The sequence below is a fragment of the Emys orbicularis genome, chromosome 4 (genome assembly GCF_028017835.1).
Source record: "Emys orbicularis isolate rEmyOrb1 chromosome 4, rEmyOrb1.hap1, whole genome shotgun sequence".
Lineage (NCBI taxonomy): Eukaryota > Metazoa > Chordata > Testudines > Emydidae > Emys > Emys orbicularis.
In genome coordinates, this window is record NC_088686.1 from 21,004,591 (window position 1) to 21,025,284 (window position 20,694).

General features: G+C 43.4%; 1 protein-coding gene across 1 annotated transcript in view; it reads left to right on the forward strand.

The window, feature by feature from the left end:
* The first annotated feature begins 2,249 nt into the window (after positions 1–2,249).
* Positions 2,250–20,694, forward strand: part of PPP1R13B (protein phosphatase 1 regulatory subunit 13B) — a 106,340-nt gene continuing 87,895 nt past the window's right edge. The window contains exon 1 of the mRNA XM_065402337.1: positions 2,250–2,474. Coding sequence (XP_065258409.1) covers positions 2,466–2,474 — 9 coding nt within the window. The 5' untranslated portion in view covers positions 2,250–2,465. The remainder of the gene's footprint in view (positions 2,475–20,694) is intronic.

Sequence of the window (20,694 nt, forward strand, 5' to 3'; positions counted from 1 at the left end):
GAAGAATATAGTTAAATAACTGCTTATTTTAAGGTATATCAATAATTACGGTAATTTATAGCCTATTTTATTCTAGGTCTGCCTAGCTCCAGGTTAATAAAGCAATTCTGAGTGAATCTGAACTTGTCTTTTTCTTATGTCCCAGTATCCTAGTCTTTCCTATTCCTACACCTGTGTGGGAGGTGGAATTAGTTTACAAGGATGCCACTGTCTCACATCTTACTGCCAGCTAGTAGCACATTGCATAGTACTTGCAAAATAATCTTAGGTTGACAAAACATTGTGTTATGATGCTAACAGGTTTGTCCAGCAGGACAATTTTATTCAAAAGTGGCAACTCTGCCATATTACAACATTCAAAACAGAGCTGAGAACTGATGCATTGAGACACATGGATACGCAATGCAATTTTTTATATTTATTAACTATCTTTTTAAGGCTATGCGCACTGCTAAAAGATCAGAATAAATTTATGGAATATTAAATAAGCAGCTGAAGTTACCACATGACCTTCAGTCTAGGATTTGCAGCCCACTCTCTTCTACCTGCAGAACCAAAACAAAATATTATTTGGTTGGACTGTGGGCTTCAAGGGTTCATAAGAGTTATCAAATCTCCAGCTGGCTCTCTCAGCTAAAAATCTTTAACTTACCTTTTAACAGCCTACTCTATTTAATATGTTAAAAATTACCTCCCATATATTTAAGTATACAGTTTCTTGACAATGTACATGGTATATGCTGAAAGAAATGAAGAACAGAGAAATCAGCAGTTCAAACAAAAGAGGATTTTTTATCCATATAGTAGATCCAACAGTAGGACTAATTAATCTTTTTATAGACTAAGAGAAATGTTGATAAGACTTACATAACCATATGATATTTGTATATATGTAATGGAATAGGCTTATTTTGCTGCTTTGACTCATAACAGATTAACATCTTCCGAGCTGTTAAATTAACTTTATTTTTACAGTTCTGCAAAACAAAACAATTTTTAACAGTCACATGAAGTCATTTCCAAAGAAGCCTTTGAAGCTATTTGTGAACAATAAGCACTATAGAATCATTACACCGGTGTCCTTGGCTAAATTTTTCTTCCCTTATTGTTATGCACTATTGTATGGCGGACAGCAGCTAGCTGTTTCAACGGCAGTGTAGTTTTTATGATCTTGTAGGATGCCCAGAATGCTAGAACTAAAGCGATATTAATGCATTATTTTATCTCGTCTTTTTCCTGTAACAGTTAAACATCCTCTATGTTATTTTATACTTCAGATGTATTGCTTTAGCATGCTTTTGTCCTTCAGGCTTCACGTTGCATGCCGCACTCCTGCACCTCCGGAGAGCGCCGATCAGCAGGGTTACACCTTCAGTGAGGGCCCTCCGGCTCCTTCCTGCAGTTGTCGCTGCAGTCTGCTTTCAGTGTAGGGCAGGAGGAGGCGGGGAGGGGGACGCTCCGAGGACTTTGCCTCTGCAAATCCGCATTCCCCACATTCCAGCAGCGGGTGACGTCTGTGGGAAGACTGTCAGCTCCGCTGCGGCAAATGGCCCTTTAAAGTGGCCTTTCTCCTACAGCCCTCCTGGAGCACAGAGCGCCTGTTAGCGCACCAGTTCAGTGATGGGAAGCAACAGTAACACAGAACATGGCAAGCAGCGGGGGGGAGACGGGGACAGCCTACGTTTGCCCGGGAGATGGAAGTCGCAGGCCAGGTCCGCTGCTATGGGAACAGGGCGGGGACGGGCCCAGTTTGCCCCTGCAGCAGGCCAGGGGTGCGGCATCAGCAGAAAATGAGGCAGAGCAGGCCCTGTACAGAAGCGTGAGGAAAGGCGGTGGCGGGCCGGGCCGGGCCCTGGGGATGGGGAATTAGGACAGGCCGGTCGATGGGGAGAGAGCGGACGCAGGCCGGCAGCGGAGGACGGGAGAGGGGCTGGGAGCACAAGGCAGGCGCAGAAGACAGGAAGGGGGAAGGGCCAGGACACCTGACAATAAAGGGCAGGGATGGGGAGGGAACCTAGGTGCACGGGGACGGGGCCCCGCTAGGGGGCGGATAATAACAACGCTAGCACAGCAAGAGCGCGCGCGCGCGCGCGCTGTTGGCATCACGTGGGCTAAGGGCCCAGCGCGTGTGTGCGCGTGCGCCTTTCTCCCCCACCCCCCTCGATCGAGGCGTCCCGCCCCGGCCAATGGGGAGGCGGCGCTGTCGTTAACCCCTGGCCTGGCGGAACGGCAGAGGACGCGGAGCAGGAAGCGCTGAGGTGAAGGGCTGTGGAGCCCGGCTGCCGCCGTCGCCGCCTTCTCCCCGCTGTGGGCAGCAGCCACCGGGGAGCGAGGCCTGTGGGGAAGCGAGAGGCGCCTGGCGTCGCTGCCGCCACGGTCTCCGCTTCCCCCGGCCGGTGAGGAAAGCAGCCCGCGCTGCAGCTAAGGAGGCTGGGAGCGACGGCGGCTCAGGAACCGCTCCAGAGATGATGCCGGTAAGTGCGAGACCCGCTTCGTGCGGGGCGCCCTGATCTCCCGCTGAGGGCGGCTGCGCTCCTACCCTGTAGCCGAGTCCGTGCTGCTTTCCTTGGCCGGGCATGGCAGCGGGCCGGTGGGGCTGGGAAGGGCGCTCGGCACCACAGCCCCCCTCTTCGGTCTCTCGTGTGTAGGCCACTTCCAGGTGGGGGAGGGGGGCCCAGCCATTACACCCCCGCTGGGTGCTGAAATGCCCCGTGTCCCCGGGCGGGTGTGGGGCCTCATGTCAACCCCGATCGCTGCCTGGCTGGGGTGGTTCTCTCCGAGAGAGGCGGCAGCATCGTCTGCCCCATTTGTTCGTCCTGCTGGGCAGAGGGGCTGCGCGTCTGACAGCCAGCCCTGGGCGTGACGGGATGAGGACCCTGTGGACTTCGCGCTCCGCACTGCTTGGCAGGTCTCCCTGCTCTGGAGACCACTTGTGCTTCGGTGGTACAGTAATTTGCTGCTGATCCGTGGGGAGCAGGTTCGAGCCCTGTGGCTCCTCGGTTACAGCGTGGGCTGGGTTTTTCTTCGTGAAGCCTTGTTTGTTTTTCTTAAAACACATTTTCATCAGCCACGTGTGAAGAAGGGTTGATAAGGGATCTCTCGGTTAGGACGTACAGCTTTGGTCCTTTCTTAAGCGGCTTCATGCGCCTTTCTGGTAGGAAGAATGCATGGAGCAGCTATATCTCCAGCCTCTCCATCTCAGGATGGCAGGATATCTCTCCTGTGTCTCCTTTCTCTGCTCCTCGCAGCTTCAGTGCGGAGATATATTGTTTTATTTTTAAAAGTTAAATACACAAATTAATTTGCCTCTCACAACTTAAGAGTGGAGATTGCATGTGGGTTTGGTGCAGTGGTCAGGAGAGAGTTGTGCTTGATGCCGGTATTAGGTTTGTGGCTAACTCTTGAGACTTGAGTGACAAACAGCCATATTCATTTGTTGATTTAAAGTTCAAATTTGGGTTATTAAAAACTAGCTTCTACAAAATAAAACAAAACCCAATATGAACTTTTATCTGTTTTCTTTAATTAGAATTGAAAGGTGTTTTTAAGTTTAAAATTCTTCCATACTGCAGTCAGAACACTGCAGCAGGATGATTGTCTGTGAGAATATGGAAGTGAAATTGAGTAAAAACTGACTTTCTGTTATCCAGGCTTGAGAGAAAATTCAGAAACTAAGCAGAGTAAATTAGATCTAGATTTTCATTTTGACCAGTACAAGGTGGTGTATACCATGAGATTTTTAAATTTATTTTTTCATCTACTTTTCTGATTTTTCAGCTACCAAATACAAAAGTATTCCATTAAGATTAAAAAAATTTCCTGTAAAACAGATTTACCAAAAGCAGGCACAAGAAGGGTAATTGATTTGTCGTACTTATGTTCCTAGTCCATCAACCTATGGATATTGTGCAGTTTTAGAGAGTTGGAAAAAATGACTAATTTTATCAGTTTTTATGCTTCAGAAATAGTAACACGTAAATTATATTTAAATCAGAGACTGCCATGACCTTTACTTGTTTGTCATTGCCTGTTAGCATATGATTTTTGGACTGGGAGAAAATGTGAACTTCAGAAGTGCAGTGTTTGCATTCTTTTATAATCTTTTTAGGCCATTTGATTAGTCTCCATGTTTTGTATTCACTCCAGGCTAGTTTTAAATATTGCAGTTGCTTGTGGTAGTCTTGAGGTAACTCTAATTATGTTTCTGAAAATTAATTTTAGTATTGATGTCTTTTTTTAATACAACAAATTACCTTACAACAGCTATATCTGTTTTGAAAACTAGAAGTTGCTAAATCCAAATTCTGAAATATTAGATTTGTTTTCCTTTCTGAAGAATTGAGTGAATCCTGTGGTAATGAAATTAATAAATACTTAATTAAATCTGTCATAATGTAGGCACATATGTATACTTGGATACCTTTTTGAGAGTGCACCTCAATCCTGATCTAGCACATCCTGGATAGTCTACTTCTGGACCTCCTAGAAAAATGTCGCAAATACCAAATTCTGTCTGTATAGTGATCTAGTTTTGTGAGCAGATGATCTGGGGGACTGGAATGGGACCAGACTTACTTTACTTGTGACCCAAAATAAGTTTTGAGCCCAGATTTTTCAGGAGTGGAAGGTTAGTGCCCTAATTTATTGTATTAGGTAGCTCCTAGACCTCAAATTAATGAAAGTTTTCTCCTTCATGAAATAGCTTTTGAATAATTAGCAAACAAAAACTTCTTTGCAAGAAGATACACTTTACATATTATCAGAACTATCCTGTGTGGTTAACATCTGCTTATCCAGTATTTGTTTTAACAAGCTAAATTGAGAAGTTTAGAAAGAAATAATAATTTAATCTGTATCGGACTGTTCTGTTGACTTGGTGATCAGATATCAAGGAATTGAACAGTAAACTTGACAGCTAATTGGTTGAAACTGGATTTCATCCTTAATTCCTAAATGTCTCAACTTGATGGGGAAGCATAATTCCTTTCTACCTTCCCTCCATGCTTCCCTTCTTCCCCCTCTTCTCCCCCCCCCCCCCCACACGAAGGGAAGATGGAGGATAATATCTCCAGAAAGAGGTTTTACCAATAAGGATCTTCTTGCCATTTGTACACCTTTTCTCTCCCCTTCTTCTAAACTCTTCTTCCTTACTCTGCCACATCTTGGTTCAGTTGGTGCTGCCTGTGGTCCTGCATGGTTGAATTTCCCTGTAGTAATGGTGCAGAGTGGATTGGTTTAAATCAAGGTGATTTTAAATTTAAATTACCAAGTAAAAATCCTTGATTATAAATCTGTTATAATCAACTTTTCTATCATACTTCAGTTATTTCCTAAAGAAAGGTGCATTCCCAATGGTTGATGTAACCGTTACAAGAAGTTGATTTTACAACTAAATAGAGCCTTTACACTGGATTTGGAATATCTTTCTGCTCCATAGGAGGGTCTGCTGTAACTGTATATATTTACTTATGCAATTATGTAGCTTAATATTTCCAGGTTCTTAATTAATTTTACATTTTAGAAAATGGTGAATGCTGTATTGCTTATTTACTAGATAATTTTTTGCTTGTGATGTGTCAAGCTGCATTAGGATGGTAACTGGAACTTAACTAAACACAACCACATATAAAATTTATTTTATTAAATAAAGCAATCCCTTAATACAGTGCATGGTCAGTTGTGCCATATTTATAAAGCTTGACCTCACACGAGGTATTTTCCTCTGCTGTCTTTAACTCAAAGTTTTTGATGGGCTCCTTGATTCAGCATATTTTTTTATTTATCTTTTGAGAGATTATAATTTTAGGCCTTGACATATTTTGTATCAAGTTCAGATTTTAAATGGTTTTTTTCTTTTAAAAAATAAACCTTAGTATAATTCAAATAAAATTTTAATCCACCTTACTAACAGGAAATGGACAGAATGCCATGCAGTCTGTCAGTTTTGCTCAGCTGGGAAATATTATTCAGGAGCAAAAATGGTAAACTTTTGGGTCTCCAGCTAGAAATGTGTGATAAATGCAAAAATTCTGTGATTCTGCACAGACTGTAGTCCCCATCCCAAAGTACTTTGTAAAAAATGGACATGTGTATGTCCTGATTAAACAGTTGAGATCACTGATCTACTTTCACCAAAAAAGTAAAAACATCTTTTTATTTGTCTAATTTGATCTTAGAGGTAAGGCAAAATGTACAAAACCAGTCTGATACCCTTTCATCATCTAAGTTAATGTGGCTCTTTACAGGTTTAAATAGCCATCATGAATGCTAACTTCCAAAAGTGCTGTGCATATTCCTGTAGATGCAATTGCATTGACAATAACCAGTTTTGAGGAGGCTACCTTTCTTTTCCATTGCCCCTTCTGCTCCAACAGCAACTGTGTAATTCTTAGCCTATCATTATTACATAGGAACTCAGGTTTGCCCACTTTCTGGGGTGGGAGTTGTTTTATGACTGGTGGTGACATAGAACTGAAGGTTTGTGGGGTTGGGGGAGGGAGTTAACTGGGGAAGACATCTTAAAGGGGATATGCAATTAGAGTAAATCTCCTTGGATGATAGCTTCAAAGTGACATGACCTTGCAGATTACTACCAGCCCTTTGCCTTTTCCACTCACCAGTGTCTACAAAGTGAAGGAGGAGGAAGAGCACTTTCTTTCCTACACAAGAAGAGATGCAGTTGGAGAGGAGCTGCTACAGACCTAAAATATTCCTCCAATATACCATTTGATTTCTAGGTAATTCTTGGTCAGTTCTCACCTCCACATCCTATGCAGGGATGTTATTTCAACCCTATGGCTTGGGAATGAATACTTGTGGTCTGTGCATCTTCAGTAGAATGACAGGGAAGAAAGATGTTGTATAAGAAGTTGTGATGCGCGGGGTACATTGAGATGAACATTAGATTTCCCCCATCTTCTCAAGTAACTCCTAGTTTGTTCTGTGGAACTTTTCTTTTTGGCCTAGGTGTTGACTTTTGTCTTGGATAGGTTGGCCTGCTGACAGCCAGTATCTGTAGTTTTGTGGTCTGGAAGGCTTCAGATGTCTGTCTAGATAGAATCGTATGGTGGCTAGGATGAAACCTTAACTTTTTGGATCTAAAGCTAAGGTGCCTTTTTAATTTTTTGTTTTATTTTACTTTTTTGTGAGGGCCAATCAGTTATTTAGTGTTGGTTCTTTTGTTCCTTTGTGTTTTGCAACTTAGTATGGTAGTACTTGAAATTATATATCTTTTGGAAAATGCGTGGTGGCTAAGTATATATAATCTGTTCATAATATGAAGTTTGTCAGTAATAATCTGGAACCCTAATGGGTGGGGGGGTGTGTGTGTGTGTGGTGGGTGGTTTTTTTTTATATATAACTGAACTGTTTAAACAAAATTTCCCAAAAGAGCTGCCTCCTATATTAAGTACCTGCAGGATTTTGTATAAAGTTGGTTTTCAGATGAATGCTGAGATGCTTACACTATAGTCTGCACCTTTATGACATACATTTAATTTTTTTAAACTTATATTTTCTAAAAAGTCTAATGTGGGCATGGCTTGACCCTAACTTAAATAAGAATAAATATACACTTGATTTAGGCTTCCTTTTATTCAGAGAGGTCAACTCTTCTGTATTCTAATCAGTCTAGAGGTACGTATGTCAACTTGACATTCTTAAATTCAGTTTCAGTTTGAATGCTTGGAGTTGGCAGTACTGCATTCATCCTGACTTATGCCTATTCTTGTTGCTCTTCCCTATCCTCTTGGTTTCACTATGGGTATGTTTACACTGCAAAAAAAGACCTGAGTCAGCAAGTCCAAGACCTGGCCTACACTATAGTTAGGTTGACATAAGCTGCTTTATGTCAATCTAACTATGTCAATGTACACACTACAGCCTTGCTCCTACCAATGTAAGTGCCCTACTATACTAATATTATAACTCCACCTCCACAACAGACATAGGGCTTGTGTTGGTGCAGAGAGGGCACTGCATTACTTACATCAGCTATTGGCTGTCTTGTCAACTTCATGGCTACACTGGAGCTGTGAAATTGACAAGAAAGCCCGACACCAGGTCTCTGCTATAAGCCAGGCTGCCACCCAGGCTCCTAGCTTGGGCTTCTCCACAGGCTCCCTACTGCCCCCCCCCCCCCCCCCCCAGGGTCCCGGCTCTCTGTTCCCAGCCTGGCCTCTGAGACATAGCTTGAAAGCCAGCAATGGGGGTGAGTCAGTTGACCCAGGCTTTGAGACTTGTGTGTGTGGACATGGTGTTCTTTAAACTAGCTCTTACTTTTATTTCCACCTCTTAAGAGCTTATTACTTTAACTTTGTTGTGCCATTCAGTTGGGCAACAGACTGCTGTGTGAGGGGATGGTAACTTTGAACTAGGAGAGAGGTGTCTGTCCATCTGTGTCCCTATTGGTCTACTGATTCCTGTCCCTAATGTTGTCTACTTTAAGATAACATTTCATCAGTTTGCATTCTGAAGATTACATTTACAAATTAAGCCTTCATTTTTAATGAAATCTTAAATTTTCTGCATACTTTTTTACAAAAAGTATGGGGAGACCTTTAAACACACAATTTACCATAAATAGACCTCAGTGTAATCCTGTCCAGCCACACTTGAGGTTCTGAAATGATTTACTTCAGAAGCACTATGTTAGGAAACAGGCTATAGAAAATTAACTTGTTGTTGATGTTACTTGGCTCAATCATTTTCTTTTTGAGCTGGGTAAATAAAGCAATGGTGTCAGTACATGAAGACTAGGTTTTGCAGATTTCAGTTACATCCTGGGAGATTGCCAGAATTTTGTAGGGATAGAGTTAGTGGGCATAATTTGAATTTTAATCTATTAAAATTAAATGAGGGGTTTTTAGGTTTCTTATTGAATAAAAGAAATTAATCAATTTTATAATACGTGAAGTACCTAGATTTGTAATACTGTTGAGAAGATGAAGACAAATAAATATATAAAGGCTCATCCTTGTATCTTTGAACACATGAATAAACTGGTTGCAAGCAGCTAAATTTTAATCCTTCAAGAATAAGGGAGAAATGTAACCAAAATCTTTAAGGGGTTGACTGCAGGCAGGGGGAAAACATTGTTTTGGTAACCTGGGACTACACTTGAAGTCTTTGGAAGAGTGGCAGTGATGATGGGTTGACTCAGGATCTGGCAAAGATGTGTGGTGGGTAGCATGGGAAATTGGCATCTCTGACTTATGTGGTTATGATGCATATGAATTTAACCAATAATACTGTGCTTCATGACCACTTGCATCTTGAGTGGTCCAATCCATATGTTGATTTGTTTATATCATAGAGCACCAGGATCCACTTGGTGGCAACCATTGTTCACATACCCAAGAGGATAACAATTAGTTTGTGGATGCTTCAAATCTTTAGTCTTAAAGTAGTAAAATATGAAAGCATAATGTTTCTAACTCCTTCAGGTACCAATTAGTATTCAGATAGTGTTTATCCTAGTTGACTGAAAGTTATCTGAGAGAAGTTGTCAAGGCTGTATCCCCACTTTGAACTTTAGGGTACAAATGTAGGGGCCTGCATGAAAACTTCTAAGCTTATCTACCAGCTTAGCTTTGGTTCGCTGCCACCATCTTAAGAATTCCCTCCCTGGGAAGCCTTGAGAAACCTTCACCAATTCCCTGGTGAATACAGATCCAAACTCCTTGGATTTTAAATAAGGAGAAATTGACCCTTCCCCCCTCCTTCCTTTTACCAACTCCTGGTGAATACAGATCCAAACCCCCTTTGGATCTTAAAACAAGGAGAGATCAATCAGGTTCTTAAAAAGAAGGCTTTCAATTAAAGCAAAAGGTAAAAATCATCTCTGCAAAATCAGTATGGAAAATAACTTTACAGGGTAATCAAACTTAAAGAGCTTAGAGGAACCCCCTCTGTCTTAGGTTCAAAGTATAGCAAACAAGATAAGCACTCTGGTAAAAGGTACATTTACAAGTTGAGAAAACAAAGTAAATCTAAGACGCCTTGCCTGGCTTTTACTTACAATTTTGAAATAAGAGAGACTTGTTTAGAAAGATGGGGAGAACCTGGATTGATGTCTGGTCCCTCTCAGTCCCAAGAGCGAACAACCCCTTAAACAAAGGACACACACAAAAGCCTTTCCCCCCCCAAGATTTGAAAGTATCTTGTCCCCTTATTGGTCCTTGGGGTCAGGTGTCAGCCAGGTTACCCGAGCTTCTTAACCCTTTACAGGTAAAAGGATTTGGAGTCTCTGGCTAGGAGGGACCTCAGCACTGTACACAGGAGAGCTGTCACCCTTCCCTTTATAGTTATGACACGCCCCCCAAATCACAGATAGTGTTGGACGTTTGGTTCCACACTGGCTGTGATTTCTTTCCTGGAGCTCTAGGAGAAAACAGAGTTAATAAGACACATGTACCTTTAGACATACTACTGATTATATAAAAACTAACAATAGGTTTTATTACAAGAACAATTGTTAACCAGTTAACTCTGGGAAACTTTCCCGGGAGAGTGCATCAGCCACTTTGTTAGAAGCTCCCAAAATGTGTTGTATTTTAAAATCAAAATCTTGGAGAGCTAAACTCCACCGAAGAAGTTTTTTGTTATTTCCCTTGGCGGTATGAAGCCACTGTAGCGCAGCATGGTCTGTTTGTAGTTGGAAACGTCGTCCCCAAACATATGGGCGTAACTTTTCCAGCGCGTACACAATGGCGTAGCATTCCTTTTCGCTGATTGACCAGTGGCTTTCCCTCTCAGACAGTTTCTTGCTGAGAAACACGACAGGATGGAATTCTTGATCCGGTCCTTCCTGCATTAAAACTGCTTCCACGCCTCGCTCGGACGCATCTGTGGTTACTAGGAACGGTTTGTTAAAGTCTGGGGCCCTTAGCACAGGGTCAGACATGAGTGTTGCCTTAAGCTGGTTAAAGGCCTTTTGACACTTATCAGTCCACTGAACTGCATTTGGCTGTTTTTTTTCTGGTTAGGTCTGTCAGCGGGGCGGCGATTTGGCTGTAGTGTGGTACAAATCGCCTATAATATCCGGCCAAGCCTAAGAAGGATTGGACCTGTTTCTTTGACTTTGGAACCGGCCACTTTTGGATAGCATCCACTTTGGCCTGTAGGGGATTTATAGTTCCTTGACCCACCTGGTGCCCCAGGTACGTCACTCTGTTTTGGCCTATTTGACACTTTTTAGCCTTAACAGTTAGTCCTGCCTGTCGGATGCGCTCGAAGACTTTTTTTAGGTGCTCCAGGTGTTCTGTCCATGAATCAGAAAAAATGGCCACATCATCGAGGTAGGCAACTGCAGATTCTCCCAATCCTGCTAGGAGACCATCTACAAGTCTTTGGAAGGTGGCGGGTGCATTTCGCAACCCGAAAGGAAGTACATTGAATTCATACACCCCTGCCTGGGTGACGAAGGCTGACCTTTCCTTAGCGGGTTCATCTAGTGGTACTTGCCAGTACCCTTTGGTTAAGTCTAAAGTAGAGATGAATTGGGCATGTCCCAATTTTTCCAATAGCTCATCTGTGCGTGGCATTGGATAGTTGTTAGGACGAGTTACAGCATTTAGCTTACGGTAGTCCACGCAAAAGCGTATTTTCCCATCTGGTTTGGGAACTAGAACCACTGGAGATGCCCATGCACTGCTAGAGGGGCGGATTATACCCATCTGTAGCATGTCCTGGATCTCCCTTTGTATAGCCGCTTGGGCATGAGGTGACTCCCGGTAGGGTGGGGTTCTAATTGGGTGAGCATTACCTGTGTCAATGGAGTGGTATGCCCGTTCGGTCCGTTCTGGAGTGGCTGAGAAAATCGGTGCAAAGCTTGTGCACAGCTCCTTTATCTGCTGTCGCTGCAGACGTCCCAGGGTCGTGGAGAGGTTCACCTCTTCCACGCCACCATTCCTTTTTCCTTCATAGTAGACACCTGCAGGCCACTTCGCGTCATCAGTTTTCTGGGCTGTAAACTGGCAAACGTTTAATTCTCTAGAATAAAAGGGCTTAAGAGAATTAACATGGTATACCTTAGGCTTTATGTTGGAGGTGGGGGAGGCTATGAGATAGTTAACAGCTCCTAGGCGCTCCTGGACCGTGAATGGTCCTTTCCACGACGCTTCCATTTTATGGGCCTGGAGCGCCTTTAAGACCATGACTTGGTCTCCTACTTTGAAGGACCGTTCTCTGGAATGTTTATTATACCAGGCCTTTTGCTCTTCCTGAGCATCCTTTAGGTTTTCTTTAGCAAGGGCTAAAGAGTGTCGGAGGGTGTTTTGTAGGTTGCTTACAAAGTCTAGAATGTTAGTTCCTGGAGAAGGCGTAAACCCCTCCCATTGCTGCTTCACCATCTGTAATTGTCCCTTAACCTCGCGGCCATACACAAGTTCAAATGGTGAAAACCCTAAACTGGGATGTGGTACAGCCCTGTAGGCAAAAAGCAACTGCTGCAACACTAGGTCCCAATCATTGGAGTGTTCATTTACGAATTTACGTATCATGGCCCCCAAAGTTCCATTAAACCTCTCCACCAGACCATTGGTTTGATGGTGATGAGGGGTGGCAACCAAGTGATTCACCCCATGAGCTTCCCACAGGTTTTTCATGTTCCCTGCCAGGAAATTAGTTCCCGAATCTGTAAGGATGTCGGAGGGCCAACCTACCCTGGCAAAAATGTCTGCTAATGCCTGGCACACACTTTTAGCCTTGGTGTTGCTTAAGGGTACAGCTTCCGGCCATCGGGTAGCAAAATCCATGAAAGTCAGTACGTACTGCTTTCCTCTGGGTGTCTTCTTTGGGAAAGGACCCAGAATATCCACAGCTACTCGCTGAAATGGGACCTCAATTATGGGTAGTGGCTGGAGAGGGGCTTTAACCTGGTCTTGGGGCTTTCCCACTCGTTGGCACACCTCACAAGACCGGACATAATTAGCAACGTCCTTGCCCATTCCCTCCCAGTGGAAGGACTTCCCCAACCGGGCTTTGGTTCTGTTCACCCCAGAATGGCCATTGGGATGATCATGGGCTAAGCTCAAGAGCTTTACCCGATACTTAGTGGGAACTACCAACTGTCTTTGAGGATGCCAGTCTTCCTGGTGCCCACCAGAAAGAGTCTCCTTGTATAAAAGCCCTTGTTCTACAACAAACCGGGATCGGTTAGAAGAGCTGAGAGGCGGTGGGGTGCTCCGCGCCGCCGCCCAAGCTTTCTGAAGGCTGTCATCTGCTTCCTGCTTGGCCTGGAACTGTTCCCTTGATGCTGGAGACATCAGTTCCTCCTTGGACTGTGGACTGGGGCTTGGTCCCTCTGGAAGCGATGCAGGTGCTGGGGCTGTTTCCATTGACTGTGAACCGCTGTTCGCTGGTGCACTATGTGGTATCTCAGGCTCTGGCTGAGCCTCTTGGGTAGGGTTATCTGCTGCTTCCGCCAGTTCAGGCTCGCTGGTGTCCTCTGGCATTGGAGTTGTAGACGGGGTTGCAAGCGCTGGACTCAGTGCTGGCAATGGTTCTGGTGCTGGTTGCGTTGCCAGTTCCGGTTCCAGGACTGGCTTTGGCTGGGTCTCTGGGATTGGATCCACTACGGCTGTTGCAGTCGTTGGCAGGGGATCCGGTTTCACCACCGTTGTTTGGGTCTCTGGTAACACAGACGGGGCCCTGGTGGACGGCTCAGGAACAGGGATGGGGGTGAAAGCTTGCTTAGCCGGGCTGCGGGTGACTATTCCCACCCTCTTGGCTAGCTTCACATGGTTGGCCAAGTCTTCCCCCAGCAGCATGGGAATGGGATAATTGTCATAGACTGCAAAAGTCCACATTCCTGACCAGCCCTTGTACTGGACATGCAACTGGGCTGTAGGCAAGGTTACAGACTGTGACACGAAGGGTTGAATTGTCACTGTAGCCTCCGGGTTGATGAGTTTGGGGTCCACTAGGGATTGGTGGATAGTTGACACTTGTGCCCCAGTGTCCCTCCAAGCGATAACCTTCTTTCCGCCCACTCTCAAGGTTTCCCTTCGCTCCGAGGGTATGAGAGAGGCATCTGGGTCTGGGGATCTTTGGTGTGATTGGGTGTAATGAACTGTAATCGGTTGGGGTTCTTGGGGCAGTGAGCCTTTATATGCCCCAGTTCATTACATTTAAAACATCGCCCTGCCAAGGTATCACCGGGGCGATGTTGGTTGACGGAGACTGGTGTGGTGGGGTGAGAAGGCGTCTGGGGTTTCCCTTGGGATGTGGGTGGGGCCTTGGGTTGTCCCCGGTGATAAGGTTTTGTTTCGGCTTGCCCCTTCTGATATTCGCTCCAACTGCTACTAGCTTTTTTTTTTTTTTCTGTCACCTCCACCCATTTGGCTCCAATCTCCCCCGCCTCGGTTACAGTTTTGGGCTTCCCATCTAGGATGTACCTTTCTATTTTCTCAGGAACACCCTCTAAAAACTGCTCCATTTGCAATAGGAAGGGCAACTCTTCCGTAGATTTAACATTTGCTCCTGATATCCAGGCATCCCAATTTTTCCCAATGTGGTAGGCATGTCGGGTAAATGACACATCAGGTTTCCACCTTAGGGCTCTGAACCGCCGACGGGCATGCTCAGGTGTTAGCCCCATTCTGATTCTGGCCTTGTTTTTAAAAAGTTCATAACTGTTCATGTGTTCCTTAGGCATTTCAGCCGCCACCTCTGCTAAGGGTTCACTGAGCTGCGGCCTCAGCTCTACCATGTACTGGGTTGAAGGGATGTTGTATCCAAGGCAGGCCCTTTCAAAATTTTCTAAGAAGGCCTCAGTATCATCGCCTGCCTTGTAGGTGGGGAATTTCCTGGGATGGGAAGTGGTACCTGGAGAGGAGTTGTTAGGATGGTCTGATGCACCCTGCCTAGTCCTTGCTGCTTCCAGTTCCATCTCTTTTTCTCTCAGCTCCATCTCTCTTTTATGGGCCTCCTCTTGGGCTTTCTCTTCTCTGTCTCTCAGCTCCATCTCTCTCTTGTGGGCCCCCTCTTTGGCTTTTTCTTCTTTGGTAGTCATTTTCCTGGTTTTCTTGTGCTGGGTCACACCCCTCTGCAGTTGACTGAAACTGGGATGTATTTAGCTCAGGCTCCTGCTGAGTGCTGCTGAGTTAACAGAGACTTTCTAACAAGCTACTCCCGAGGATGTAAAAAGAAAAAAACCACAATTCAGATTGTAAATTACCTTTACCAGATCAAAGTTTGCTCACTGATTGAACCGTTCTCTTAACAAAGGACCTTGTTAAAAAAAACTTATCTCTCCTTGCCTGAAGGCAGAGGTGTTAAGATATGCATCTACCTTCAGCTCTGCTTTCCAAGCAGCTAGAAGGAAAAAAAAAATCTCTTCCTGGCTTTTGGGTTTAAAACGATCTCCACCGCTGTGCCACCATGTCAAGACTGTATCCCCACTTTGAACTTTAGGGTACAAATGTAGGGGCCTGCATGAAAACTTCTAAGCTTGTCTACCAGCTTAGCTTTGGTTCGCTGCCACCATCTTAAGAATTCCCTCCCTGGGAAGCCTTGAGAAACCTTCACCAATTCCCTGGTGAATACAGATCCAAACTCCTTGGATTTTAAATAAGGAGAAATTGACCCTTCCCCCCTCCTTCCTTTTACCAACTCCTGGTGAATACAGATCCAAACCCCCTTTGGATCTTAAAACAAGGAGAGATCAATCAGGTTCTTAAAAAGAAGGCTTTCAATTAAAGCAAAAGGTAAAAATCATCTCTGCAAAATCAGTATGGAAAATAACTTTACAGGGTAATCAAACTTAAAGAGCTTAGAGGAACCCCCTCTGTCTTAGGTTCAAAGTATAGCAAACAAGATAAGCACTCTGGTAAAAGGTACATTTACAAGTTGAGAAAACAAAGTAAATCTAAGACGCCTTGCCTGGCTTTTACTTACAATTTTGAAATAAGAGAGACTTGTTTAGAAAGATGGGGAGAACCTGGATTGATGTCTGGTCCCTCTCAGTCCCAAGAGCGAACAACCCCTTAAACAAAGGACACACACAAAAGCCTTTCCCCCCCCAAGATTTGAAAGTATCTTGTCCCCTTATTGGTCCTTGGGGTCAGGTGTCAGCCAGGTTACCCGAGCTTCTTAACCCTTTACAGGTAAAAGGATTTGGAGTCTCTGGCTAGGAGGGACCTCAGCACTGTACACAGGAGAGCTGTCACCCTTCCCTTTATAGTTATGACAGAAGTAGTTAATTTTTATATTGTATTTAAAAATGACAAGTCACTGGAACTAATAACAGGGAAATAAGTGAAGCTTGATCTTTATTTGTGTCTTATGAAGGCATTTAAAAACACCTCCTTCTCTGTGGTTACCAGTGCTTGTTGTTTATTTCACAGGCTGTTTAGTATGTTGTTCTGCAGACTAATTAGTGTGTTAACTAGCATGGGGCTCAAAACCAACTGGATTGTGTATCTTTGAAGATTGATTAGCATTCACTGTATCTTATGTAAAGTAGAGACCTATAACCCCCCCCTGCTGGACTTTATCCCCTGAACCCACCGAACCTAACTGAATCCCACCACATGAGGGTCACCCCATCCCCATTACCCAGCCCACTTACTTATACCCATGACTGTCTCTACTTTCTGTATGCGTGATGGACCCTCACCGCTTGTCGGCTGTATCTTGGTCTCGCCCACCGTTTACCACACCCCCCCCCATTGGGGACATTGCAGTCTGTATATATTATGTGTGCTGCCCAACACCAAAATACTAACATCCCCCTATACGCTGTATGTTACCCCCAATGACCAATAACTGACGCTTCAAATTTTCTGTATCGTTTATTTTTCAAATATTACCTAATAAACTTGTCTAAAGAAAGCATCTCTGCATGCAGCTCTGAATATCTCAGCATGTCTGCAGTACTTTTTTTTTTTTTTTTTTTTTTTTTTTCCCCAAATACTACTATTTTTTTTGGTCCACAATTGTAAGTTTTGGGGAAGATGTTTGAATCCTAATCTTTGGAGTGTGAAAGATCTGTAGTGGGAGACCTACTCTGTGCTCTTCAATCATGTCTGCATCAATTTAATTATTTTAGAGCCACACCCATAGACTAGTTGGTAAAACAGACACCATCTCACTTGACATGACCGCATGTTCTATTATTTGTGTTAGCTGTTTTCTAACTTTTTTTTAATGCTGCAGCTTGCCTGCTTTATTCTGCACCTTACCATTTTTCTTCTATCTTGAAAGAAGGGAAGAATTTTGGGCCAGACCCATGGCTCCTCCTTTGACAAAAAGGGACCCGGAAGCTGCCCTGTGAGGGCAGATGGAGATTCTGTCAGCATTGGGGAATTCTTGGTTGGCATAGAGCCAGCCAAACTAGCTATATGTCTGCCTTTCCTAGTGTAGGCCAAGTGTGACTTGTGATTTTGATGTTTCCCAGCAAATGCTACAATTTTTACACTGGCTACAACAGCACCTTAAACTATAGCAGCCCTAAAATTATCTAATATAGGCTGGAGCCTAGAGAGAGGTAAGGGATTGACTGTGTACACAAATTTGCAGAGGGACAAATTTGAGGTCTAAAGGTGGTTATTTCTCTCCTTTATTTATACATACATACTTTTTTTTTTTTTTTTTTTTTGCTGGTAACAAGCATGTTACCTCTGGAGAGACAAATCCACAGTTTGAGAACTGCAAAACTAAGCATCTCTGATGGTATCTTCTAGACTGAGCACCGAGTCCCATTGGGTAGATAGAAAGCTTAATTTAAATAATCTATACAGAAGCCTGTGGAACACCATAAGATTGGGTCCTTAGTCCATGAACTACTGGAACTCATTTACAAAACTTTTCTTAAACATTACATGACTATATTGTCTAATACTATAGAATTAGAATTTATAATCCCTATTGTATGATGAGATCTTTGAGCTATAATCGTTTTAATTAAGATTTTTTTCTTAAAGCGTATCAAAAAGATCTGATTTAAATCAAAAACCAATTAAATAATCTTTTATTTTTATCCACCCTGCAATCATGTCCCTTCTTTAGCTCTTCTTTAGCCAAGCTTTTGCAGTTTCCCCTCATAGGATAGGCCCACCATTCTCTGATCATCCTAGTAGCTTTTCTCTGTGCTTGTTCAAGTTTAAATTAATCTTTCTTGAACATGAATAACTAGAATTATGCATAGTATTCCAAATGAAGATCTTCAAGACGATGGCATTAATATTACTTTATTGCTACTGGAAATGCCTTGCCTTATACAGGATCGCATTTGCCTTCTTCACAGCTGCATTACATTGATGGCTGTAGTCCTCCTATGACTCACCCATACACCCAGGTTTCTCCTCCTTTGGCACTTCCAGCTGATGAGCCCCTAGCTTGTAACAGAAATTCTTTAGACCTTGAGTGCATGAACTTGCACTTTGTACTATTGAATTTCATCCCATTTCTGTCACTCTAGTCTTCAAGGTCATCCAGATCTTCTTGTATAATATTCTAATCCTCCTCTGTACTGATGTCTCCCAACTTTGTATCATCAGCAAACACTCCTACTTTTTATGCCAAGGTCAATAACAAAAATATTGAATAAGATTGGTCCCAAGACTGATCCTTGAGGAACTCCACTAGTAACCTCTCTGCAGTCAGATAATTTACCTTGCGGCTCAACCTGTTGCCTTCTCCCCTTACAATGCTTGCACTGATCTCCATCTTCCCTAATTTGACTAATAATTTTCCATGTGGTAGAGAGTCAAATGCTTTACTGAAGTCCTAATAGATTAGAGCTACTGCACTTCCCTTACCTAAAAACTCGAAGGAAATCTGGTTAGTCTGGCAGGATCTTTCTTTGGTGAACTCATGTTGCATTACATCCCCTCTACCATTTACCCTCTAATTTAATTGTTCTTGCCTTCACAATTTGCTCTAAAACCTTGCGTAGTACTGAGATCAGATTAACAGGTCTGTAACTGCCCAGATCACACTTTTCTTTTCTCTTCCCTCTCCCCCTTCTTAAATAAAAGTATGATGTTATTCTCCAGTCATATGGTACTACCCCTGACTAGACAGATGTATTAACAATCCTAGCTACTGGACTAGCAATCTTATGTTCCAGTTCTTTCAGCATTCTGGGATGGAAATTATCTGGGACACTCCCTCTCTTCCCTCCTCCCTGTGGGGGCTCCCCCCCAATTTGAGTTCCTTAAACTCTTCAAGCTTTTCTGCTTCAGATGTGGTAATTTTCCATTTTTAGCTGTACTGCCTTCATGCACAAGTTCCATATTCTTGTTACTGAAATCTGAGGCAAAGTATTCATTTAGTTTTTGGGCCATACGTAGATTATCTTTAATCTCCTTCCCATCCACACTGCATAGCAGCCCAACTTTATCCTTCCGTATTCTTTTTATTTATATAACTAAAACCTTTTTTAATTTCCTTGGCAAAAGCTAATTTGGCTTGACTTTTAGATTCCTCATTTTGTTCCTACATTTTCTAACCTTCACAATGTACCTTTCTTTGCTGATCAGTCCCTTTTTCCATTCCCTATAGGCTCTTGGCTTATTCCTAATAACCTTTTGGGGGTGGTTATTAATCCAGTTGGGTCTGGAGCCTTTCTTGGGATGCAAATTTCAGATAGTTGTATATATTTTTTTTTTTTGTATAGTTCATTTAAAGAAATTCCAAGCCTCCTCATTTAAGTGTTTGAGCTCTTCAGTCCAAATGACTACTTTAACTAATTTCCAAACATCTACCCTTTTCAAATAAAAACCCATAGCTGATGACCTGGTTTTGATTGTCCTTCCATTTAATTCAAACTGAATCAACTCACGATCTCTCATTCCACGTTCTTTCCTATGACCAGCCTCTTCTATGGTATCCTAACTACTTACTAAAACCAAGTCTAAAATTTTATCACATCTTGTTGGTTCAGTGTCTATTGATGAAGAAACCTGTCACCTAGTACATCCAAGAATAACTGGGCCCTACTAGTATTAATAGCATTTACTCTCCCTGATTCCTGCCCCCTGAATCTAGCCTGGTGCTGCCTGTGATCCCTGGTCTCTAACTTCAGCCTGACTCTTGCTTATGGGACCTGGCTGTTGCATACCTGGGCCCAGCTGTGATGGTTAGGTCAGACTGACTATGCCCCAGTCCCTTACAGAGCTTGGTCTTTAAGTGTTAAGTTTGAGCTGACCATTCAACATCCACAAGGAGATGGCAGAGAGACCGGCTGAGTTTGGCCAAAACGAGAGAGGTCTAGGGGAGAGATAGAGCGCGCACTCTAGGAATCCTCCCCATAGAGATTGTAGTTTGAATTTGTGTTTGTGGATGAGATTAGGTGTAGAGGGAGAAGAGAATGGATCTGAGGACAAAGGCTTATAGGAGGAGAAGCAGGAGGAGACCGTTATGGATGCCAAGAGTGGATGTGATTTCAAGAGGAGCCGCATGGTCAACTGTGTCAAAGTGGCTGATAGATCAAGGAGGATGAGGATGGAGTACCAATTCTGAGATTTGGCTACAAACTGGTCATTAGAGATGTGGCAAGAGCAGTTTTAGTTGAGTGCAGTAAGTGTAAGACAGATTCAGTAAGGTCTAGGATGGAATTGTAGAAGAAGTCCAGACAGTAATTGTAAACAGCACATTCAATGACTTTAGAGGTGAAAGGGAGATGGGTGGTAGTTGGAGAGGCAAGTGGAGTTGAGAGTGGGTTTTTAAGGTGGAAGAGCCTAAAGTATA